Source organism: Meleagris gallopavo, chromosome 4 (assembly GCF_000146605.3).
Source record: "Meleagris gallopavo isolate NT-WF06-2002-E0010 breed Aviagen turkey brand Nicholas breeding stock chromosome 4, Turkey_5.1, whole genome shotgun sequence".
In the NCBI taxonomy this organism is placed as follows: domain Eukaryota; kingdom Metazoa; phylum Chordata; class Aves; order Galliformes; family Phasianidae; genus Meleagris; species Meleagris gallopavo.
In genome coordinates, this window is record NC_015014.2 from 12,411,212 (window position 1) to 12,435,054 (window position 23,843).

General features: G+C 36.8%; 1 protein-coding gene across 1 annotated transcript in view; it reads left to right on the plus strand.

Annotated features, from left to right (window-relative positions):
- The window catches only part of DCLK2 (doublecortin like kinase 2), a 77,603-nt gene extending 58,841 nt beyond the window's left edge, over nucleotides 1-18,762 (plus strand). The window contains exons 11-18 of the mRNA XM_010709572.3: nucleotides 2,880-2,999; nucleotides 4,606-4,752; nucleotides 8,975-9,108; nucleotides 10,155-10,232; nucleotides 11,636-11,732; nucleotides 12,629-12,709; nucleotides 13,828-13,944; nucleotides 17,999-18,762. Coding sequence (XP_010707874.1) covers nucleotides 2,880-2,999; nucleotides 4,606-4,752; nucleotides 8,975-9,108; nucleotides 10,155-10,232; nucleotides 11,636-11,732; nucleotides 12,629-12,709; nucleotides 13,828-13,944; nucleotides 17,999-18,220 — 996 coding nt within the window. The 3' untranslated portion in view covers nucleotides 18,221-18,762. The remainder of the gene's footprint in view (nucleotides 1-2,879; nucleotides 3,000-4,605; nucleotides 4,753-8,974; nucleotides 9,109-10,154; nucleotides 10,233-11,635; nucleotides 11,733-12,628; nucleotides 12,710-13,827; nucleotides 13,945-17,998) is intronic.
- Nucleotides 18,763-23,843: the final 5,081 nt, after the last annotated feature.

Here is a 23,843-nt window from a genome sequence, read left to right on the forward strand (position 1 = left end):
TCACTGCTTTGCAAAACCTTAAAACAAAGGGCTCTTGAGGAACTTATGACTCAAATGGATCATAGTTTATTGTTAGCAAAAGCAACACAGAAGGCGCACTATTAAACAGCAGTCAAATTTTGTTTTAAAGACTCCGAGATAGGAAATAAATGCCATTCTTTCAAGTTTAACTAAAAGGGCAGCCTTTTATTTTTATGCAAATATCCAATTTTGTAAGTAAATGATCACAATGAAATGATTCTGGAGTTATCTTTGCAGCTAAGTTAGGGTTTTAATTACTTTTTATCAATTGCATAGAGTAACTGCTCTGCAGAGTAATATTCAGAGTTGTAATTGATAGGAGTGATCTTGTAGGAAGATGCTGAAAGCCCACGTGATGTTCTCTGTATAGTAAGGAGCTGTATACTGCTCTGCACTGACACCCTACCTGCTGTGACGACTTGCTCTGGAGCAGAGGTCCTCTGCCAGAAATGGTCTATTCGTGCAGATTTTAAGTTAAGTTGTGTAAGGAGGTGAATGTTCCTTCCCCGTTACTATATCTCATATCCCTAGGTTTAATTTATTTAATGGAGAATTTAGAAAGGAATCTTAAAATGTATAACCCCAAGAAAAACAGTGCCAAAATTGCCTTTCTGAGATTAAAATGTAGGAATTTCTTTTGCTGTGGGAAAGTTGAACCAGTGTGTTTTACTGAAAAAGAAATATTTTTTCTTTTTTAATGCTTTCAACTTCAGATGTTTCTATTACATGTCAGCCTCTTAAGCGCCATACAATGGAATAGTCCAGAGACCATTCTGTACAGTAGAGTTCAGACATATTTTCTACTTATCATTTTTGCTGCTTTAAAACAAATGAACAAGAACAGGGAAAAAAAATTACCACATGGTTACATACTTGTATGTTTTGAAGGGATCTGTGTCTATACAGCTGAGTCCAGATGTATGTGTACGTGCAAGCAAAGACCATACTTAATAAAGTAAATACTGAAATTTTGCTACAAGTTAGTCCTTCACCTTCTCCCCTTGCCAACATAAGTCCTGTGTTAAAAACAACCATCTGGACCAAATATGTGTGATTTGTATGCTGCCCACTGCTTGCTGCCAGTTTATCTTGGATTGACTAATGCATTTTCTACAAGCAACCTAAATACCAATTATACAGCAGTTTCTCTTTAAATAATTCCTATGAATGTAGACTATAATCTATATTGCACTAAAAAGGAAAACATTAAAAAAAAAAAGTTGGAAAACTATTTTTTTTTAATGACAAAATATAGAGAAAACAGAGGAGTGGTTGAAACCAAGTGACTATACACTACCCAGTGCTTTGAAGACAAGTACCAAAACAACAGCTCGACAATGTTTTGGAACCTTTTTAAAATGAGCACTAGTTATCGTCACCAGTTCTAGATAAAAATAAAGCCATTAACGATTTAGTCAAATTAAATAAAGAAAGCTTAGGTAAAACCATTGTGTCTCAGTGAGAATTAATGGATATAATAAATTGAATATATGTTATTTGTTCTTTGGGTAGAAAAATAACACTAGTTTTGAATTTACAGGCTTCCATCCATAAGGCTTAATATGCTGTGGCTGTTCACTTTTGTCTGTTGATGAGACTGAGCATTGTGTTTAACAAAACTGCTTCATGCTTATTTGTTTTCTTCCTCCAGAGCACCTTTGCTTGGAGCAGACATATGTTTGTTCAGAATGACAATTGATGCTCTTTCAAATTGAATTTCAAAGGTGTGACTGCTGAACCTTTATATGCCACACCACACTCACAAAATGAGATGCACACATGGCATGTGGTTTCTGAGTTACACAGCCACTTAAAGCTTTGCAAAAACACAATGCATCCATAAGTAAACCTGAAAATAGAAGCTAAAGTAGCATAAGATCTTTAGTCACTACTTATGCACAGTGGATCACATCTACTTCTCGTGCTCTGCTCACCAATGCATGAACTGCATGCTGCTAATCAGTGCATTAAACATGAATAAGTTCAGACTCCGGTGAGATGAGGTCTTAACTGCCAGAGGAAAGGAAACTTATATTTTAGGCAGGCAGTGTTACTTATTTTACAGAGAATTTAAAGGCAACGACTATATTACAATATTTATACAGAAAAATGCCAATCATTATTCCAGTGAAAGAGGCGTGCAATTTTCTTCATTCAATAGCATTAACCAGATGCTAAGATATTCTGGAATGCCAAACATTCTGAAAGTAATTGTTCTGTAAACCCATTACTTTCTCAGAAATATATAGAAGGATAAATTAAATGTGGATAAATTAGAAGGATAAATTAATCTGTGCACTGTAAAGCTGTTTGGAGCCACAATGAGTTGACTGAGCAGACTGTAAATCTAAAGATGCATGTAAAATAAACTAAAATCCATAACCAAAGCAGTTATCATTTTCCTGTGTACACTCCATGTCCTTTTATAAAGTGCAAGTCCTTGAAAAATAAATCCTAGGCAATCTGTCCTTGAATATTGTACACTAAATGAGAATTGAAGGCTGGAGAGGATCAAGAACATGTTAGCTATTGCTGGGAGGTGGCAGCTTACAAAGATCCAAGCCCAGAGGTTCTCAACCTGTTAATATCCACATAAGAAATACATCCTGCACTTCCTGAATTGCTGTCTTATTCTGAGGTCTTTTTTAGAGATAACCCACGGGTTATGTGTTTGAAATATGTTAAATTAAATTTCTGGTCACTGATGAAGTACAACTGGGCTGAAATACAAGTTAAAATCCAGCATCTGACAGTAGGCTTTACTACATAAGTGAAATAAATAGAAAAATGGGTGCTGACCAAAGGAAAACCGAATGGGCCACTTTATTCATGTATTCCTCTGTACCCCTTACTGATAGGAACACCTGATTGAAAATGAAGTGTCTATTCTACGTCGAGTGAAGCATCCAAATATCATTATGCTGATAGAGGAAATGGACACTCCAACAGAACTCTATCTGGTGATGGAGCTGGTCAAGGTAAGACTAAGGAGATTTTTTTAAAAAAATAACAATTCCCTGTGTTGGTCAAGGACATAATGTCTAGGAGACATAATCAGATAAGATTTCAGTGGCAATCTCCATTATTAATCATGCAAATAGTATTATCAATCAGTTCCGTTAGTGGCATTTACATCTCTTCTGTTGTAATTAGACTATTAGACACACAGATTTGAGGTAATCTTGCTAAGTATGTGCGCGACCAAGAGAGAAGTGGATGGTGGTTTTATATCATTTACAACATGCAGAGGCTAGCTGTGATATGCATATAGTAATGGAAAATTTGCATTTATTTCACCAATATGTAATTATTCGCTTTAAAGGGAAAAACTCTAATTCATTAATCTTTGAAGACCATAGATACAAGTAGTCCAGACTGCAGTGATTGTGTTCCACAAAATGAAAACTTTTCACTTCTTTTCCTTGTATGAAACATTCCTTCACTTTATTTCCACTTGGCCAGAAACTTGATGGTGCTATTGTACATGTAGAGAGAAAAAATATCTCGAATTCCATTTTGCTGTCACCTTGTGAATCTAAGATACAAGTTGCATCGAGTTTTATTTCTGCATTCTCACTTATCTGTGTTCTGTACATTCACTACAACACTGCCCATTGGCTTGATCAGCCTGTCAGAGGAGTGCAACTCATCGCTTTTTTTCCTGTCTGAAACATTGTTTGATCCAGTAACTACCCCTAGAATTGTTGCCAGCCTTGGGAAACTCTGAAGAAAGTCTAGTTGTGGAAGACAGAATTTTTGTAACCTACCCACTTATCTCTCATTCTAAAAGTTATTTTTAAGAGAGGTTTTTCTGTTTTTAAGAAAGTATTTTATTAATATTTTAATATTCCACCAGCTTGGCATGCAATTCCTGAATTGCTGCTTCTTTTCCACATGTATTGAAATGCTTGGAATGCCACCCACAGCTCAGATAAATCACTCCTACAGATGTAACCAGGGTAACCATCATAGATACACCCACATAAAATTCATGGCAATGATTGGAAATGCTGCACCAGAAACCCATTTACATGTTGTTATGTATTCCAAGGTAAACAGGGTATCCTAATCAGACTACACAACAGGCCTACTCTGAAATCATCTGTAAGTTCTGCACTTCAAACTCATCCTGTTCAGCTGTAGTAACTTGACATTTTCACAATATCTGCAGCACTTCTACTTTGCAGTTCATTACAATTGCAAAATGTGATATGTTAGGCTTTTTCCTGTTGGATGGAGTTTCTTTAGGCTTTACTCAAAATCAGAAAAAGAATTAAGCTGGTAAAATGAAGAAAATAGAAACTGTATGGAGGTATCTCTGTATATCATGCATATGATCAATCAATCAAATGAAATCAAGTCCAAAAAAGGACTGTGATCTGTAAATGACCCAAGTTCCCATTCTACAATCTTGGTGACAAATTTTATGCTTACGGAGTTCTTATTTGTTGTGTTTGTTTGTTTGTTTTAACATTTTAACAGGCTTCTGAGCATGCCTTTTGTGCAGAAAGATTTTACACGGTAAGTTACAAATTATCTTTATTATTTTTTCCTGGACTGACCTATTATCTTTCCTTACTCCAGGGAGGAGATCTATTTGATGCTATCACATCTTCTACAAAATACACAGAACGAGATGGGAGTGCAATGGTCTACAATCTGGCCAGCGCGCTCAAGTACCTTCATGGTCTCAACATTGTGCACCGAGACATCAAGCCAGAAAATCTCCTGGTACGTTTCATTTATTTTCTAATATTTTCTTTCTAACTTTCTTCTCATTAATGCAAATGCTTGTACATAAAAGTCAAAAAGCTGAGCAGGGAACAGAAGGAATGTTAATTTGGAATATATACGTATAAAATAAATCTTCTACCATGAGATAGCAATCACCAAACCCAAATGAGCTATACTCAAACATGTCCTTAGACCTATCTTTATTAACATTTTGATTGGCTGCCATTTGGACAAGTAGGAATATGGTCTCACAAAACAATGAATTTTAAAGCTGTGTTGATGAATTATTTATTACATTTTGCAAGTGGGGGAGAGATGGGCTGAATGCCACTTCTTCCAGAGGTCACATGGTTATCTAAGGCTTTTTTAAATTTTACTGTCATAGCAGGAATGAACATCTTTCTAATGACTTAGCAGTATTCTAACCATGAATGAACTCAGTACATACATTTATTTTGTCATGGGTGACTGATGACATTTTGTTCTCAGCAGACACATAAAGTAACTGAGCCTGTTGGAAAGAATAACCACAAAGTCTGCTCTGAGAACTGTTTAGAGTACAATGCACAGAATGGGAGCAGTGTGCTGCCTTGCTTACATACAGAGGTGACACATAAGAATTATGTACTGGGTGTTAGATACTAGGTGTGATGCAATGAACAAGCAGGACCATAACCTTTCCTACCTGAGTCGCTGTCATCCAGAATGCCTGGAGCTTTTAATTAGCATTTGATGGGCATTTCTTAAAGCCTTTTGTGATACTCGTCCATCCTGTTTAATAAGGAATCTCGGCTTTTCACAAAATAGATTTTGATTTATTACTAGGATGGGATTATAAGCTGAAAATAATTTCTAATTAATAGTTAATTCTTTACCAACAAATTCCACTGGCAGTCTTCAGCAATTGACAGAAACCCACAAATAAATTAGATTGTTTATCAAAAAGAAGAGGGGAGGAAGCTTCTCCTGGAAAACATAGTCATAGCAACCCAGCACTTAAAAGAAAAAATTTATCACTTAATTATCAGCACTTTTTCAAATACAACCAATCTAAATACATTTTTAGCTATCATTGGTATTTGAATCAATTATAAAAAGGCACAAATGTCCCTTCTGCCTAGAAAGCCTGAAGAGATTACTCAAAAGATGCAAGTCCTATTCACAGTGATTGGCAATACCAGCATGCTAAGACAGCAAACTGGTATGGAGTGCAAATGCAAATAATTCCCATCAGTTGCTACCTGTGCTTGGAAGTAGAACTCTCTGAATTACATTCTCTTTACCAGTCATGCATTCAAAAATATATGCTATTACTGTTACAGTTTGTACGTGTTTATCAAGGAGAAAAGTGTTTCCATTAATGATATGAATTATACAGAGAAAGGAAGAAAGGCCTTGCTACCAATTATTTGAAAAAACTAAACTATTTCAACCATTCTAGAGATGCTAGAGTCCTATGTCCTAGATTCCACTGAAATCATGATAACAACATAAATATTTCACTTTAAGAAAAAAAAAGCAATATTAATTTATATGGGATGTGTCCTTATAGTTCCCTTTGCTGTTAATCCAGTTTTGTTTTTTCTTGTTATCACTGTCATATAATGTTTTTCTTTCTAATATAAGCTACCTTCCTTTCCTTAGCAAAATAACTCAGAACAAGATGAGCTAGATTCTTATGGGGCTTTTGAGTCAGGTGCATTTGGGTCTGCACAGAAATCTAAATACTTCTCAGTCAGGTTTCTTATTACTGAACTTTCCTAGTGTGACTGCAACGTAAGACTAAGCTTCGAAAGACATTTCCAAAGAAATATTTGGTCAGCGAGAGATTTTAAACCAATCTGATGGTAGCTGCCAATCTTTCGGTCCCCATCAATAACAAGTATGTTATTACATTTTTTTAATATATTTAAACTAATCAGCATTCTAGGCTTGGTTTTCTCCCTGCTTATATTGCTTAAGGCTATATCATGGGCTGACCTACATAGCTGCCAGACAGCTCAGTCGAACACTAGCTCCAGCTGCACTGTGGCAAGAAACTGCCATACCATTTTTCTCCTCTTTCCCTAGAGCAAGCAACCAGAAACTTAACCCCAATCCATAATTTAACAGTCAGCATAGCTGTGGTGTAACAAAGGAACTAATCTGTTGCTGTGTGGTGGAACAAACTGAGCGTAGAAGCATCACTGCTGCTGTGCTGATCTGACAGTATTGCACCTCATTCAGAGCAAGCTGTGTGGCCACATACAGCTATTTTGAGGGCTATTACATGTGTCTTTATCTTCAAGCTGTAGTTTTGTTTTTAATTTATTTCAGGGTATCTTTTTGGAAGGAATAGGTAGTTGGTGGACTTGGCTACTTCTATAGAAATATCACGTTTAACTTCGAGTTCTATTGTTACTTTTATTAATCTTTTCTGGTTGTGGTGAACAAGTACTCATTCATTCACACTCATTTGGTGCACCGTGTGGTGGAAAGTAAGCAGGTGGAGAAAGCAGCACTGTCAGGTAACAAACTGGACTGAACTAAGTTGTTATCAGAACAAGATACAAATGCAGATATTTCACGTTTGTGAAAGTTTGTTCTTCATTCCTCAAGGCAGAAGAAAAAACGTGTAATTTGGCAATTACATGAACCATCCACAGCTGAAAGTTTCATATTATTGTTCAGATAAATTGTTTTTCTCCAGTTGTTATTTGGGGAAGAGCAGATGAATGTTTATGGATATGAGTGTGATTATTCATTACAGTGTTGGCACTCCACTTCTAATTCTGTTGGTTTCATTTCAGACTTGGTTCAGATAGCCTGTTGCTCTCATTTGGGCATAGTCTGTCAACAAATGGGAGTAAATATATATGGGGTTCGAGAAGCAATCAATTGATTCAACCATTGCCAGCTGTGAAATCTTAGGATCAGAAAAGATCAGCCTGGTGACAGCCTGATTCCAAATATATCATTGTTTCTTTTCTTTTTTCAAACTGCTACAGCTGTAGAGAGATACAAATGAGGTTATCTGTACTCTTGCTTCCATGGCAAAATCTGTTATCTGACACATGTTTTTCTCAGATGCTTCACTGTACATAAAAGTAGCCAAACAGATGCATTTTTCTCAATTTTAATGTGTGTGGTGTTCATTTTTTCCAGTCATGCAAAAAAAGCTGGAAAAAAACTATAGTAATTGATATTGTCCAAAACAAATGCTCCCAGCTTTAGTATCTTACCAAGTGTTTTCTGATCTAACCTTACAGATATTCTAACTTCACAGATATTTTTATACTGAATTCTATGATGAAAAGCAAATATATAAGGATTAATTGGTGAAAGTGACATCACTTAATGGAACACAAAATAAACAATAATGGGGAGGGAAAGGTGACATAACACTACTTGACTGAGATTGTTGTAGAGCTAGTAACAAGAAATACTTCAGCACTTTATCATAATTTTGTCTCTCTGGAAGGTACACAGAATTGGAAGACATATTAGAAACAGCAGAAATCTCCATACATAGAATTCATTAGAAAGTGCCAGTATCACTGGATAACTTCAGCAGTGGTATTTCAGCCAATGCCTTCTCTTATTTGTGAACATAGCACGCCTATTCCTGTTCCAGTCTCTGCACCCTTATAGAAACTAGGATTCCACCCATTTAAGACAGAGGAGATGCAGTGTTTTCACAGTAGTGCAAAGGCATGGCTTAAATGGAGCCTATTTTCATCCAGAACAGTAATACAATTTCCTTGTGCATATTTTTTTCTAAGACATTTTTATATCAGATGCTAAGAAGTTACTCTGCGAGCATCTAGACAGCAACCTAACATTTCAAATTTAAAATTTACACATAGCTGGCCATGTAAGTAAATTGCTAAATATCAGTGAAAGAAATGCTGAGTTTTTGGCTTTTTAGGAAGTTTAAAGACAAGAACGTTGAGAAACTGAGTAAATTATAGCAAGAAACCATCTTCATGAATTTTCATTTTTAAATTAAGATTACTCACGTCTGGAATTTCAAGTGGAGCTTGGTTTTATGAAAATACGTAGCATAGAACACATTCAAGAATTATGGACCTAACCCAATTTTAATACATGGCTGTGGAAGTTACCTCTTTTTTTTTTTCCCCTACAATTCTACATGTGGTGGTGATTATTAAAAAAAATAATAATAAATTAAAATATTCCAATATCCTCCTCACCATTGTTTCTATTTTGTTGATTCTAGGTATGCGAATATGCAGATGGAACCAAATCTTTGAAGCTAGGAGACTTTGGACTGGCAACTGTGGTTGAAGGACCTTTGTATACCGTCTGTGGTACGCCCACATATGTGGCTCCAGAAATCATTGCAGAGACAGGGTGAGGATAAGTAACTAAGACATAGGTCTTGTAACCTCTCATTTTTGGCAGGTAGCTCCTAACTGCTGCAAGAAGTAGAATGCTCTATCAGGATGGCCCTCAATCTCTTTTAATCAAAATAATTATGAGAAAAGAGGCATCATTCAGTTCCTCAGAGAGACTGGTTTCCCCATTTGTTCCCAGGGTGCACCCCCTTACCATCTCCCAAGGACCTCTACTGGGTGCTTATCTAAACCTGTGCTCTGAGTAGGTCTAGTTAGATCATGTTCAGGTGACCTCATTTGGGTGATGCATAATATTTGTTGACTTGGTTTAATTAAATAACTCAACTTTTCTGTATTTATTGAGTGGTTGCCCAAATATTAGACAAGAGATCTCCCTTCCGTATTAGCTGCCTCTTGCCTTAACTTTGAATTTGGTCCTCTGAATGGAAAAAGGTTTGTTGGATTGATTCAAGCATCCTTCATTGTATTTGTGATATTAGGAAATATTTCAGAGCTGCCGTGATCTCAAACATCAAAGGGCACTTCACTGGCACGTTTTATATTTGGACAAATTGAAGGTACTAGGTAGGAAAAGAAATAGGAAAAAAAGACCTCTTTCTGACCTCTAGCATTTTAATTTCTGTGCTTTTAAAAAAAAAAGGTGCAGTTCTTTATCCTTTTGTTACTTATTCACTTAGGAGACTGGAGAATTGGTATCTTTCTTGTTGCTTAGCAACACATGATAACGTTCTGAGTCCCTACTGCAGGACTAAGAAAGCACATCCTTGTCTTCTATCATCAGGGATTCTGGATTGGGAAACCTTGATGCTGAGTTGAATGCAGGTGTATTTGGAAAACCCTGGAGAGCCTCGAGGCTTATAGAGATGGGGGGAGGCGGGAAGTTCTATGAAATGGTGCCACCAGGGCTTCCAAGATTCTGAAGGATCCAAGTAAAACCCACATATCCAAATAACATACAGCCAGTCCACGTAATTTAGTAAGTCACTCCAATAAACAATTATTTTTCAATCCAGCACAAGTAATGCAATCTTGTTTCCTCAGATACGGCTTAAAGGTGGATATTTGGGCCGCAGGTGTGATCACATACATACTGTTATGTGGATTTCCACCTTTTCGCAGGTGAGCATCTCTATTAGTCAAAAGGAAAAACAGTAAAGACTCAACTCATTTCTGTATGTAAGCCCCATCTATCTCCCTGGAAGGGGCATTGTGGAAAAAATATACATTAGACTGATGCTTTCTAAAGTTGGTTTCAGTTGTCCATCTCATATCAGGCTTTGGGATCAGTTTTACATACTCAGTTTTCTAAGGGAGCAACTGGCTTGTGCCACTGTATCCAGGGATGGGGCGTTGTGAGAGCACTTTATTTTCCTTTTGTCTGCTACGTGGGCCCCAATTCAACGAATGTGTATGCTTTGCCCTCTAGTGTTTCTGTTTGGACACAGCAACTTACTGCTTTAGTGTCAAGGGGAAAGTTAATGGCACACAGAGGTGAGGGGAAGAATTTGCTTATGATGAAATTTTAATCTTGCTAATCACTTTTGGTAAGCGTCATATGATTTGTAGGGTTTGTGAATGTGATTCTCAATGTCACAGGATGAATGAAGCCTAAAAACAAAATGGATGTGTTTTGTTCATTATTTTGTTTCGGCAGAGAATGAGAAGGAATTGACATGTTTTAATAAGGATAATATAATTATATATTATTATATTATATAATTATTAATATATATAAATTACATAACTATATAATAATAATATTCTTCCCTTAACACTGTTTATACAAATAGTTTGCTTAAGAAGGAAAAGAAATTATAACTGCTTTGAATAGAGTTTGGGGCATGGAGGCAAAGCATTCATACCATGCCATCAGAATTAGGTCTTAACAAATTATTAGCAATTATTTGTTGAAAAAAACAACACAAAAAGGTTCGATTTTTTCTTAACAGTGAGAGGCTGAGTGGATGTTCACAGTGGGTAAGGCCCACAGAAGTTTTCGTTTGTTTGTTAAAATAAAAAGCAGCACTGACCCTGACTTCTGAATATTTATGATCCTATGTTTTGATACAAACATAATTATCCAGTTAGTAGCCTGCCAGCACCCAGTCTACTGTGTGTTTTCCATATCCTCTCTGTGGAACACTTTCAAAATCCAGTTGCAGTAGCTTAGAAGAGGCTCATTTCACTAGCATTCCTCCCCTATTACACGCCTTTTTGTGGCAGATCCTTTTGGCTGGCCAAGTGACTTATGTTTAAATCACCATTCCTGTCATTGTATTTTGTGTTAACTCTGTAGTCTCTATTCCAGTGGAAGTCCTTTCAACTCAATATTATTTTTCAGTTTGCTTAACTCCTGACAGCGTAACTGTGCCAAAGAACTCAGAGGTGCCATCAGTATATAAGCCTGCAAAGTAGGCACTTGTAATAATTGATATAACAAATTCTGTTCCATTTCAAAAATCAAATTTAGAAGTCGTGTGATGGATTTCATTCTCATCTCTTTCATTATTGCTGTTCCACAGTGAAAACAACCTTCAGGAAGACCTTTTCGATCAGATACTTGTTGGGAAGCTGGAATTTCCCTCACCCTACTGGGATAATATCACTGATTCAGCAAAGGTACTGGTACATCTTCTAACTCTAAAGAGCTTTTCTGACAAATTACTGAGAAGGCTGTGCCCTGTTGGAAATGTGGGATAGAACATTCACAACAGAATGTTAACCACTCTTCCAGCTGCTGTGACTTTTTAGTTGGCTTAATGGTGCTTGATGAAAGCTCAGGTTTGCAGACCAACCATCATGGTATTGTCCAAGTGAGTAAGTACAGCAGAATGCTTCTTGCATTCACTGAACATCACATGTAATTCACTTTATTTGATGATGAACCATTTATAGGAAATTCAGTATCACCACTGTAATGTAAATGAATTTTCTCCTCTTGTCATTCCTTTAAAAGAACAATTACTGCTACATGGACTGAAGTCATATCATTAACAAAAGGTCCATGAAGCTATTTGATAAAGCTGAATACATTTGCACCAGTGCCTGCCTCTAAGCCATGATAAAAGCCACAACTGCAGATCATCTGGGACCTGACCATGCAATTAGAATTAAACAGTTTTCCCTATCAATATGCTTTTTCCTATGCAAGGTGATTCTGAGCTGGTGAAGTGATTTAAATGTCCTTTTACTCTGGAGGAATACATAAGAGTATATAGTTTTCAAACAGTTTCACGAGTTTCATACTTCTGATTTGTGCTTTTTACGTACTGTGAATGTGTACTGCCCATACAGGATCACACGTCTCCCAGTTCTGTTTTGTTCTGACCACTTGTATGAGTACAGAGAACAAACTGGACCACTAAAGCTGATGTTTGGAAGAGCTGTTTTTGTCTGTTTTTTGAAAACTTAGTGAATGTGCATGCAATAAGAAAGTTGTGCCAAAAAGAACTTTGAGCAAAAATTTCCACTGTAGTTTTCTTTCCCGTTCTCATCACTTTTTTTTCTTTACGAAGGAGTTAATTAGCCTGATGCTACATGTGAATACCGAAGCCCGATATACAGCAGCACAGATCTTAAGCCATCCCTGGGTGTCAGTGAGTGAATTACATTTTACTTGTCTCTAACTTGACATTACATCTATAAATCTAACTATTACAGCGTAGTCCTCAGAAGTAGCAACACAATTCTGCTATACTCATTTCTGTTTATTCAAACACTATTCCCACTTGCACATGTAAGAGACTAGCAAGAGCCTGAAGTAAGCTTCAGCTGTTGCTAACTCTGTTGACAACCATGTTCTAAAATAACAGAGTGAAGGGTATCACTTGTTGATTGAGATTAGAAGGTGCTGCACGTTTTTGTTCTGCTTCTTAAACATAACCTGACAAGCAGATGTGACTTGGGCATCTTCTAGATTGAGTGTGAAATATCAGAAAAGATCATCTTTTAAAAGTGTACTTGGAAGGAAGGACTATTCTGCACATTGGCATCTCATTTGCTGCAATGCTACTTAAAAGAAATTACAACTGCCTGTTTTTTCACAAGAGAATTAGCAAATAAAATACATCAGCACTAAGCTGATGACATAGAGCTGCTGGACAGCTGTGTGGGGGAACACCAAAGTATGTTGCTTTATTGATTTCAAAGCAGTTTTCTACTAATAAATACTAGGCTTACATGTATATAGCCAATGCTGATTTCCACATGCATTTTAAAAGAGAAAATACGGATTTCTCTCAAACAAGAGAAGACAACTATAATGATTTTACCTTTGAGAGGAGCTGTTATGCATAGACACCTATGGCACTGCATTTTGTTTCTTCAATCTGGGGGATGTGATGGGCCATTTAAAATGCTGATGCAAATAAAGCCAAATGACAAATACACTTTTAACCAAGCATAACTGTACTGTTGAAAGGTAAAAGTTGTTGCTCATGGTTGTGGGACAGACTCATGGACTGAAGTTATACAGTTCATGTGGCATTTTAAGAAATAGAAGGTCAGACACAGAAGAGCACTTGCTAGGTTCCTTTGCTACATAGTTTGTCTCAAATGGTTTGAACCATCACTCATGTAATAGAGGGCATTCATTTTTGGCCTGCTTACCTGAATGGTTATTTTGCAGGTAGTACCTCTAGCTCATTTCTCTTTTGCTCAGTAACATTACTTTATTTTTTTCCTTACCTTCAGTATTGTGTTTGTTCTAATACAGGATGACACTTCCCAGGAGAATAATATGCAAGCTGAAGTAACAGGTAAACTGAAGCAGCACTTTAACAACACCCTACCCAAGCAAAATAATACATCTGCTGGGGTTTCTGTCATCATGGTAAGAGAAATAAAGTTTTTATACATTCATATTGTACTTAGCATATTTTTTCTAACAATACTCTGTGAGCATGTGTGGTGTAAGAACAGCAAAAGCAAAGCTAGAATAGTCCCTAATTCTAGTTGTGTATTATATGGACTGTCCTACTGTCGCTTGAGAGCAGCCAAGTCTATCACAGTGTGCTAGCTAAGCTACAAAAGCAAGCTTTCACATACATGTAAACACTAAGTAGCAATATGTTGAAATGGAATTTATTAACTCAAAATCCTTCATTAAAAAAGCTGTAATTTTAATCATACTGATCAGCTAGCTGCTGAAGTAGGCTCCTCCATTCTGCCCAAGCAATGCTCCATCTTGAGCATACTGTTGTTCAATACTGTGTTTGTGGGGAAAACAAGATTCCCATTCAGAAATTCTTTTTATAGTATTGAATGTTTACCACGTTAATTTTGTCCCACTACAACTCTAGCTATGTATTTTATGTATGTTCCTTATGGGGAACATTAATCAAAGCATACAAAGGAAACTGGATGACATATAGATTAACTTAGATAAGACGTAAGCTTCTGCCCAGTAGAAATATGCAGGAGAAACACAGTTGAGTTCCCTGTTATCAGTGCTCAGAACTGTGCTTCTAGTTAATGGGTCACTTTTTCAGAGAAAAATGCAACAGTTCAAGAGCTTGAGCTGCCATTACCGTCTAATGTAAGGATGTGCTCTGCATACAAATAGTACCTTTCATTACTAGAAAAAAAAACTAGAACTATCGCTGATAGTGAAGTACCAGTGATTTTTTTTCCTTGATAGCATTAACTACTCTGAATATCCAACTCAAGTTACCAAAGAGTTGTTCTTATCATCTGAAAGTAGGTAAACTTAAATAACATGTGTGCATATGTATATGCTTTTGCAAATACATTTACATGAATTAAATAGGCAGTAGGAAGAGTAGAAACATAAAAATGAGAGAAGTCAGAAAATGGATTTCAGGTTCATGCTGTTGTCTGCATTTCATTTGACAGTTTGACTTGACAGTTTGAGAGGGACTTCAGAGCTTCATTCCTTATTCTCTTGAGACTATGGATAAGCCTGAAGCTGAAAACTGGTATAAAATGCAATATATGTAATAAAAGCAATTTTAATTCTAACTCTCAGCCCCTCTCCAACTTGCATGTGACTTAAGCCTATCTCAGATCTCTGACACAGTGTAGCTTCTGGCTTCTTACTGGTGTGGTTTTTTCCCCTCAATTCTGTTACTACTGCCAACCCTTCAGCCAAGAACATTATTAAATCTTTCCATTTTCCTTTTCCTGCCCTATTTCCTCCTAACGGTTATGTAAGGATGGAAACAATTAAATATTAAGTTCTGAATGCAGCTTCGAGTTAATGCTGAAGGGAAAATAAGTGTTCAAAACAGTGTAATTCGATGAGAATTAAGCCCTAAAGTTTGTTACTCTTTCTCTGGTTTATTTAGAGCATTAAAATTTAGTTATCTTCCTGGGCTTCACTTACATCAACACTTAAAAACATTTGGACAAGCACAGTATTGTAACCACTGTGTACTGCAATGCATTGCTATTGCTAGATCAGTCCACTTGCATATTTAATGGAATCCCTTTTAGCATTACTTCATTCAAATACTGCCATCTGGACAATGCAGATAATACCATCATGTGGCAGATAAGTAAAACTGCACATACCTACTTCAGTGTTCTTGAATAGGAGACTTTTTCTGCCCCTTAAAAGCATACTGCTGTTAACTCATTATTGATTTTTTTTGTCAGTTTAAAACTGTTCTGTTAATCAAAATTTGTTGTGATTGTGTTAGTTCTGCTTAAAGTAAGTCTAGTTTCTGTCCCTTGCTTCCTTCCTTTTTCCTCCTTTCCCCACGCCTGCATTGCTTTCCTCTGAATAGGTCCAAGGCAATGGTACGTACTAACTGCAGTGCTTTGTTCTGCTGCACAAAAAAATACATGTGCTCCGTCTGTCACAAGGAGAAAGGAGAAATAATGCAGCCAGTCTGAAGTGGAAGAGATTTAAAGCCACACAAAAATACCCAAGTAAAAAATCTTAAACACTTGCAAATAAGTTTTCTGTATTAAGGGAGGCATATTTGAAATTTTCTAAGCTAGCTCTGATAACAACTAGTTATTTCTCACTTGCTCAGACACTCAGTCCATTTCCCTGAGAGCAATTTTGTGCATGTGTACATCTTACAATATCTGAAAGCAATTAGGAAAAGTATATATCTGCTACCGTTCATCCATCAAGTTATAACAGATAACGTTATTACGTGTCCCAAGAGCAAACTGACAGCTGTCAAACTTTCCTTGTGAATGTGACACAGACAACGCCCAAGACTAACAAAATGTTGAACTGCATGATGAGTGAAAAGACAGGAATTCTATGAAGAAGGTACAAAATTAAGAACACAGAAAGGAGAAAAAAAAAACCACCTAAAATGCAACCTAGTGAAATAGCAATTGTTTCCATTTCAAATAAAAATTGTGAGACTAATTCCAGAACAACCTGCCTTCCATATACCTGCAAACTATTGAAGACCTCTACTTGAAAAGCTGGAGCTACCAGTCAAGCTTTCTTTACCAAAGTCAGATAAAAGAGAAATCTGGATTTTGGTACCCCGCAGTGAAGTGATTTTTCACTCTTTAACATGAACAGTTAATTAGGAGAATAGAGGCTCACTACTTCTGTTCTGCCTTGTCCCTGATATCTTTGATGCAATAAACTACAGCAGAAAAACACTTGCCATATTTAACTTCTATCAGAAAATTATTTCAGTATCCAGACCAAAAAACTTAGACAATTTCCACTAACACGTGGAAACCATCACATTACAGAAGTCCTTCTGAACAATTAAATGAAACAACATAGAAGACAGAGCACCTAATCTTATTTTAACAGTAGAACATCCTGGCTGAAAACAAAGTTCTACATAAGTATTTTATAATGCTTATACATACACAGGAAGACATTTCCATGCAGGTGAAGCACATGTTTGTGTTTGTCTTTTCACTTAAAATATCACACATTTGCAGATTACTGTAGAAAGCCCAATCAACCTGCACTTGACTAGAGGAAGTGCATCTTGTACCATTCCACATAACCGAATGAACTACAAAGAACTTAATCTCTATTAAGTCAATATTCTCATTGATACTTGTGGTTAAGTCAAAAGTACAGCGATTTGTAACGATCAATATCAGCCTTCAAACTGTGAAACAAGACCAATTATGCTGTCCCTCCAAGTCCTGGAGAACAATTCTGAAATTTCTGACACAGGAACTACCAGCCTTCCCTCTTGCTCACCTTCAGACATTCTACTAGAAATGAAACATTAACCCACAGTGTAATATAATATAAACTCGCAATAGCTTTCAGAGGATATGAAAGTTGTATAGTTTGGAAGAGACACCACATTTTCCAAGACAATCTACATGATGCATTACAGAGTTCCCAATTTCCAGGCTAATCTGCTACTCTTTCTCCCAATTGCATTTTTTAGCAACACTTTTCAGAAATGATGCATTTTTTAACTGCATTCTGTTAACTTTTTAAAAACAAGCAGTAAAGGATTCTACTCTGAGATAGAAAAACTCCCCAGGCTTCCAGCTGTTACCTTCACACACCAATAGTTCTGGTCTTTACAGAAGCGCATATTATGTTCAAATTAAAAGGTATCTAGTTAACTCTGTGTCTGGACAAATGCAGGTACATACATTTTGCCAATATAAAAAGAATTCAGACGATATCACAATCGCTTGTTGTTGTTTTTCCCTCCACATCAGACTTGCAAAAAAACTGTCAATTTGGACCACTGTGGAAAATAAGTATCCTGAAGATACTTTTCCAATGCCAGCATTTAAAAAAACAACATTTTTTAAAGTTTTCTAATGTTATTTCTCCTTTTTTTTCTGGCTCTAATGCATGCACTTAATGTCTTGTAGATTTTTTTTTAACTCCAAGCTCAGCACAGGGCTTTGATTTAACTGCTGTTTTTTGTATTTTTTGCCTTGGGTTTTTTGTCTGTTTTTAGAACACAGCTCTAGATAAAGAGAGTCAGATTTTCTGCAGCAAGCGCTGTCAGGACTCCGGTAGAGCTGAAATGGAGAAAACTTCCGCAATTACTGCTGCAGCTGCTGATCCACGTGCAGCCGGGTCCGAGACCCTCCTCCCTGCTGCTTCTGAGCCAGTCAGATCCCCCACGCCCCCCACCTCAGCGTCTCCTGAGTTTGCTGGGGAGCAGCCTGGTGTGTAGGACTGACTAAACCAAATCCACCCGAACGTCCCTGTGACCTTGCCACGGTTTCTCCTCATTTCACATGACAGTTTGTTTTCAGTTTTCTCGCACCCTCCTGTGGCGAGCCCAGAGCAGGCTCTGCCACAAGAGACTGAACTTCTAAAGCGGGTGAGTAAATGTGGTTTTTTGAGTGCTCTTTGCCATCAGCAGTAGGGAGAAAAGATTCTGGTAATGTTAGATGATTTCTAAGTTATCTGTGTTAGTTTAATTTCCTGCATTCACACAGTCTTGGGCTCTAAGTAGACTAACTTAATGTGTAGCTAACCGCAAAGGCACCTGAGATGATGAAGGATTGCCCAGCCTCACTTATACAAGCAGGCCCCATTGTGTTCTGATGAGGGTTCTCAGAAAAGCAAGAGAGGAAGACAAGGAAAGAAAAGTTCCATTCACCTTCTATTGTGATGCCTCTATTTTTAGGCAAGTGTCTACCAAACTTGAAGAGGCATATTTTCAAAAAATAAAAAGAAAAAAGAAAAGAAAAAAAAAAAGAAAGAAAAAAGTAGCGAACTAACTGTAAAGTATCGAGAGGCAAACATTGGAGATACAGGAAAGGATGGTCATTTTTTTGCATAAAGTTTGTTATCAGACTTGCAGACTGCAGAGTAGTGTTTAGCTAATTTGAATTTAAATAAAGGGACTTGGGATGTAAACTCAAGCACTGGTCATTTTTTTGTAATGAAGACCAGAGTCAAGGAAGCCTTTTTGTTCTTGCCATTTTCTATCCTAATCACAGATATCACACCCTTCTCCAGTCAGTCTACCTGTTAGATACAATAAAATGACTTTGGGCCTGCAAACAGAATGCCTGCTGCATGTTACCTAGCTATGATGGCCAGAGCAGTTTTTAGTTCTAGAGAGAGCTGACAGGAGCTACTCCAAGCAGCCGCCATCAGTAGCTAGCAGCAGTCTGTCAGCACTATTCCCCCCACTCACCTGGTGCAGGCACTGGAAACATGGATTGGGGAGCAGACATCCTTAATCTGCAGCACGGATAGAGGAGGTTTTATCTTTACCATACTGCTTCGTTCAATACTGTATGTATTCAGCTTATTCTTTTCCTTTGCTTGTTCTTTTGAATTGGTCATAGGTCATTTTCTTTCTTAGCTATACTTTCTACTAGAATTGTAAACAAAGACCTGCAATAAACTTTCTTCATTAAAAAAAAAAAAATCAACAAAAAACAGCTCTCAATTATTTATTTCCTTTAGAATTCAGTTATCTTGTCTCTGAAGAGTCTGAACATTTGGGTGCAGAGCAAGAAGATTTCATAAAATAAATCTGAGTATTTCTCATACGCTTTTAAAGTCCCTTGATTTCAATGGAGGACCAAGGTAGTACACAACTGAGTGTAACTGAAAATACTTAGCCTCATTCAAAGAGGCATTTAAGTGCACAAAATGCCAGTTGCTAACCTACGCTCATGGAACAGCTGAGAGATTTACAGATACAGTGACAAAAAAAGCAGTTGTGAAGAAATGAAAAGGTATTACAGGTATGAAAAGAGATTACAGGTCCTAATAAAAAAAAAAACGTTGGGCTTGATTGAGACAAAAAAAAAATTGAATTGCAGCTATAGTTATTGTGAATTAACTCTTTTTACAGGCTTACTGGAATGAGGTCAAAATTACTTGAAAATATGAAATTGGACATTGTATAAAATTAAGTACATTTACATTTTCAAATAGTGTAAAAACATGAAGATCACTGTGTAGCCTTACACAGAAAATGATGAGACTTGCATGAGATAGATGCATATACAGTTGGCAAGATCTGCATTAAGTCATAGACTAAGATGAAGAAGGGATGCAAAATTTTCAGATGGGATAGGCTAACCCAGCCACCTACAGCAAGGAAAGGGAGCACTCAACAGAGATGACAGTGATAAATTATTGAATTTAGTTAGGAGTAGGGTAAGGAGGAAGTAGTGGCAAAATGATAAGGATTGGGACATTTTGAGGTTGTTTTTTTTTTTTCCTAAGAGGATGAATATTCAGCTGTAGATACTTATTTTACAAAGGACAAATGGACAAGGATTAATAGAGATAGCTAACAATTTGTCTTCAACAAAGCATCATGCTTTTATGAAGGAAAGGATGAAAATCTGACTGGTAACTGGCTGCAAGTTAAACTATTATGTATGCCTTTACCTTCTTCTACAAAACAAAGTATCTAGAACTCAAATACCTAGGCTTACAACTGACCAGCATGTAAACATTCATAGACAAGTACTGTGGTTTGCAGAGGAGACAGCAGATAGACTATGCCAAAATTACCTACTTAATATTGACCATAGCTCTGAAAGATGATCATGTGGTGAACGTATCAGATAAAAACATGCTATATCTAGGCAAGTTCTTAACTTAGTCTTTGAGCTTAGAAAAGCCTTATCGCTTCTCTGCGCCTTAATTTGGCACCAAAGACAATAAAGCTATGGGTGCATAGGTGGTATGGTAACACTACTCAAAACATCACAGTTTAACATCAAAAGAGAGACGTGTTGGTTAATAATAAAACACGTGTTGGTTAATGAAGGCTCCTGAGTGCTGTGTGGTTTGTTATCTACTGCACTTTCATTTAACCTATCACTCTTACAACCCATCACTTGCACGAAGAAACCAAAAGAAAGAGAGCATAAAAAGATATGGTAAAACAGAACCATGCTCTACTTTAAAGGGAAAGAATCAACATATATCAACACCTACCAAAACTTTAAATTCAAGTGATCCTTCCATCTAGAGGACTGTCATTTTTTCATTTTATAAAAATGACTGGAAGTCATGGATTGTTTTGATATCTATTGATTAAACATTTACAAATACTCAGCACAACTACCACCTTGCCTATGTTTTAAAAAAACTGAATTATAAAAATTAGTCCTTTTAAAAAGCCCCTATTTTTAGCTCCTTGGAGTGTAATTAATAGTTCATATATATCCCAGTAGATCAAGTTCACAAGTTCTAGATCTGATATCTCTCCTTAACAGAATTGAGTCCAGCTGTGAATCAACATAACGCTAAAATCACTGTGGTTGCTGTCAAAATTTACCCTTACTATTACCCCTATTCTTGGCTTATAAAATTAATTACAATCATTGTCATTAAGTACATTAAGGTATAAGATATTTTATGACATTACTATCACTTGGCATTGGTTCATGCTTACAGCTAGTCATTAATAGTATTTCCATAGGTCAGTAAACCGCACCTTGTACTACATTAGCAAGCAGAGATCTGTTGCTTTTAAATGTAGACAATTTCCCCCCCCCATGTTCTAGGGCATCTTTTCTCAAATTAAATATATATAAAAATATATAAATTATATATATTAAATATATATATATATATATATTGTTTTTAATTTAATTATATATACAAGATACCAGAAAGACATTTTTTTCCGACACTTATTCCCATTTCTTCTTTCCTGCTCATTAGAATTCCAAGAGTATGACTACAGCCAGTGATCTATATCACCTCTAACAACTGCATATTCCCTGTGAGGATGCCATGAATATTTCTTTATTTGTTACAGAAGTACTTCGATTACTCTTTAACAGTTGAACATACAGAAGTGTTTAATCCTGCAGAATACTATCAGTGACAAATTGTTGCAAAATAAAGGAGCTAATGTTTAGCTTTCATTTACATATGCAAGAAAAAAAAAAACCAAACCACCATAACTTGGCAATGCCATCTCTGCAGAACACAAGAAAATATATAAGAAAAGTTACACTGACATTTTAACACCCAAAAAGAGCAGGAAAAAATGCAGCTCTAGAACAAAGAAGCAGAAAGAACATTGTTACAGATACTACCTACACATGTCGTTCTACTGTAAAAAGAAATAACAATATCTATTCAGAGGTAGGAAATTAAGAAAAGTAAAATTCCTTCTCCCGTTCTCAAGTGACAAGGATGTTCTGATGGCTCTCCTGCACTGTGAAAACATTATCTGCCTTCTCCAGTAGGCCAGCCTTGTGATAGCATATTCTCCTTCCTCCTATCCAAGTGGTATTATACAGAAATAAACCTACTATCCAATATTCTGAAGTACTACACCATCAAGCGTCAGAAGAGTGAGATAAGCAAGGTTCAACGGGAACACAGGGAAAGGATTATAAGAATGCAGAGTTATGCACTGTTTGCTACTAACTGCATGGCTGTTGTTGAGTTGCAAGCACATTTAAGGTACTTGGTGCTGTTGGAGCTGTAGCTCTTAGTGCTGCTCCAGAGCAGAGCAAAGGAGACTCTTCAGCACCTTGGAGATCAGAAGCAAGACACTGATTTCAACAGGGATCACAGCTTAGGACCCGAGAGTAGATGCTATTTCCTTTATCTAATTGAAATAATAAAAAAAAAACATTAGCCAGGAAGCAGTAACTTGATATAATGCTATCTGTACCCTCCTCAAAACAGGTTTCAAATTTCTTTTTACAAAAGTGCATCTGATCACTCGGGATAAACCACTATGTTTACACAGCAAGCATATTATAAACCAAGCACACATACTGACGTAATTATCTGCTTTTAAGTAAGTATTTCAAACTAACAGAGGGAAGATTTAGGTTGGATGTAAGGAAAAAGTTTTTTTACAGTGAGGTTGGGGATGCACTGGAACAGGTTGCCCTGCCCATCCATGGAGACATTCAAGGCCAGGCTGGATGGAGCTCTGAGCAACCCAATCTAGCTGTGGTGTCCCTGTTCATTGCAGGGGAGTGGGACTGGATGGCCTTTAAAGGTCCCTTCCAACTCTAAAGATTCTATCATTCTGTTTATCAATTATCTTTGGTTATAGCAGTTAGAAAAATGGATAAGTGTATTTGACATTTACACAGATTTGTTTCAACCCACATTCAAATGGCAACTGGAAAACAAGAGAAATGCACAGAACTATCCTGACACTGATTTTTTATAAGATTGAATAGAGCAGGGTAATCCAACACTCCTCCTGATATCACTTTCCACATCTAATGCAAGTGTTAAGCACAATTAGAGAAGTGACAGATTGCTTCTATTCACTGTGGTATCTATCTGGCCTTTAAAAACAAACAAAAGAAAGGACAAAAAGTCACACTCAGCTACTGAAAGCACTTGTCATTATTAAGTGCACAAATGAAGAGAGAAAACCAATACAGGCAGCAGAGAGTGTGGCAGTGCCCTTTGTGAATGCCTGAGGGCACTGCTGAGTTGGGACTTAACAGCTACACCTGCACAACTGCTTTGGGGCAAGAGGTGCCTTTTAGTGCCCTTCCAGCACTTCCATCAGAAGGAAGGTGATCCTTTGTGAGGTTGTCTTTTATTATTATTATTGTTGGACTAAATTAGCATTGTAAAAACATACAGGGGCAGAGCCTGCAGAAGAAAGATGCCAAAGTTTTTCTTCAACTGTTTCCTCTGATTTTATTTCTTTGTCATATTTGGAAATGGCAACCAAAAAGAAGCATGCAAAATGCAGCTTGCAGAGAAGCAAAGCCCTGCCAGAAAGCACTAGCAACTATTCCCTTCTCCCCAGATTTATATTTGTCAGAGGGTTAGAGTGCTTAAACACTCAAACGTTTAAACACAGTTTAAATATTCTGCTT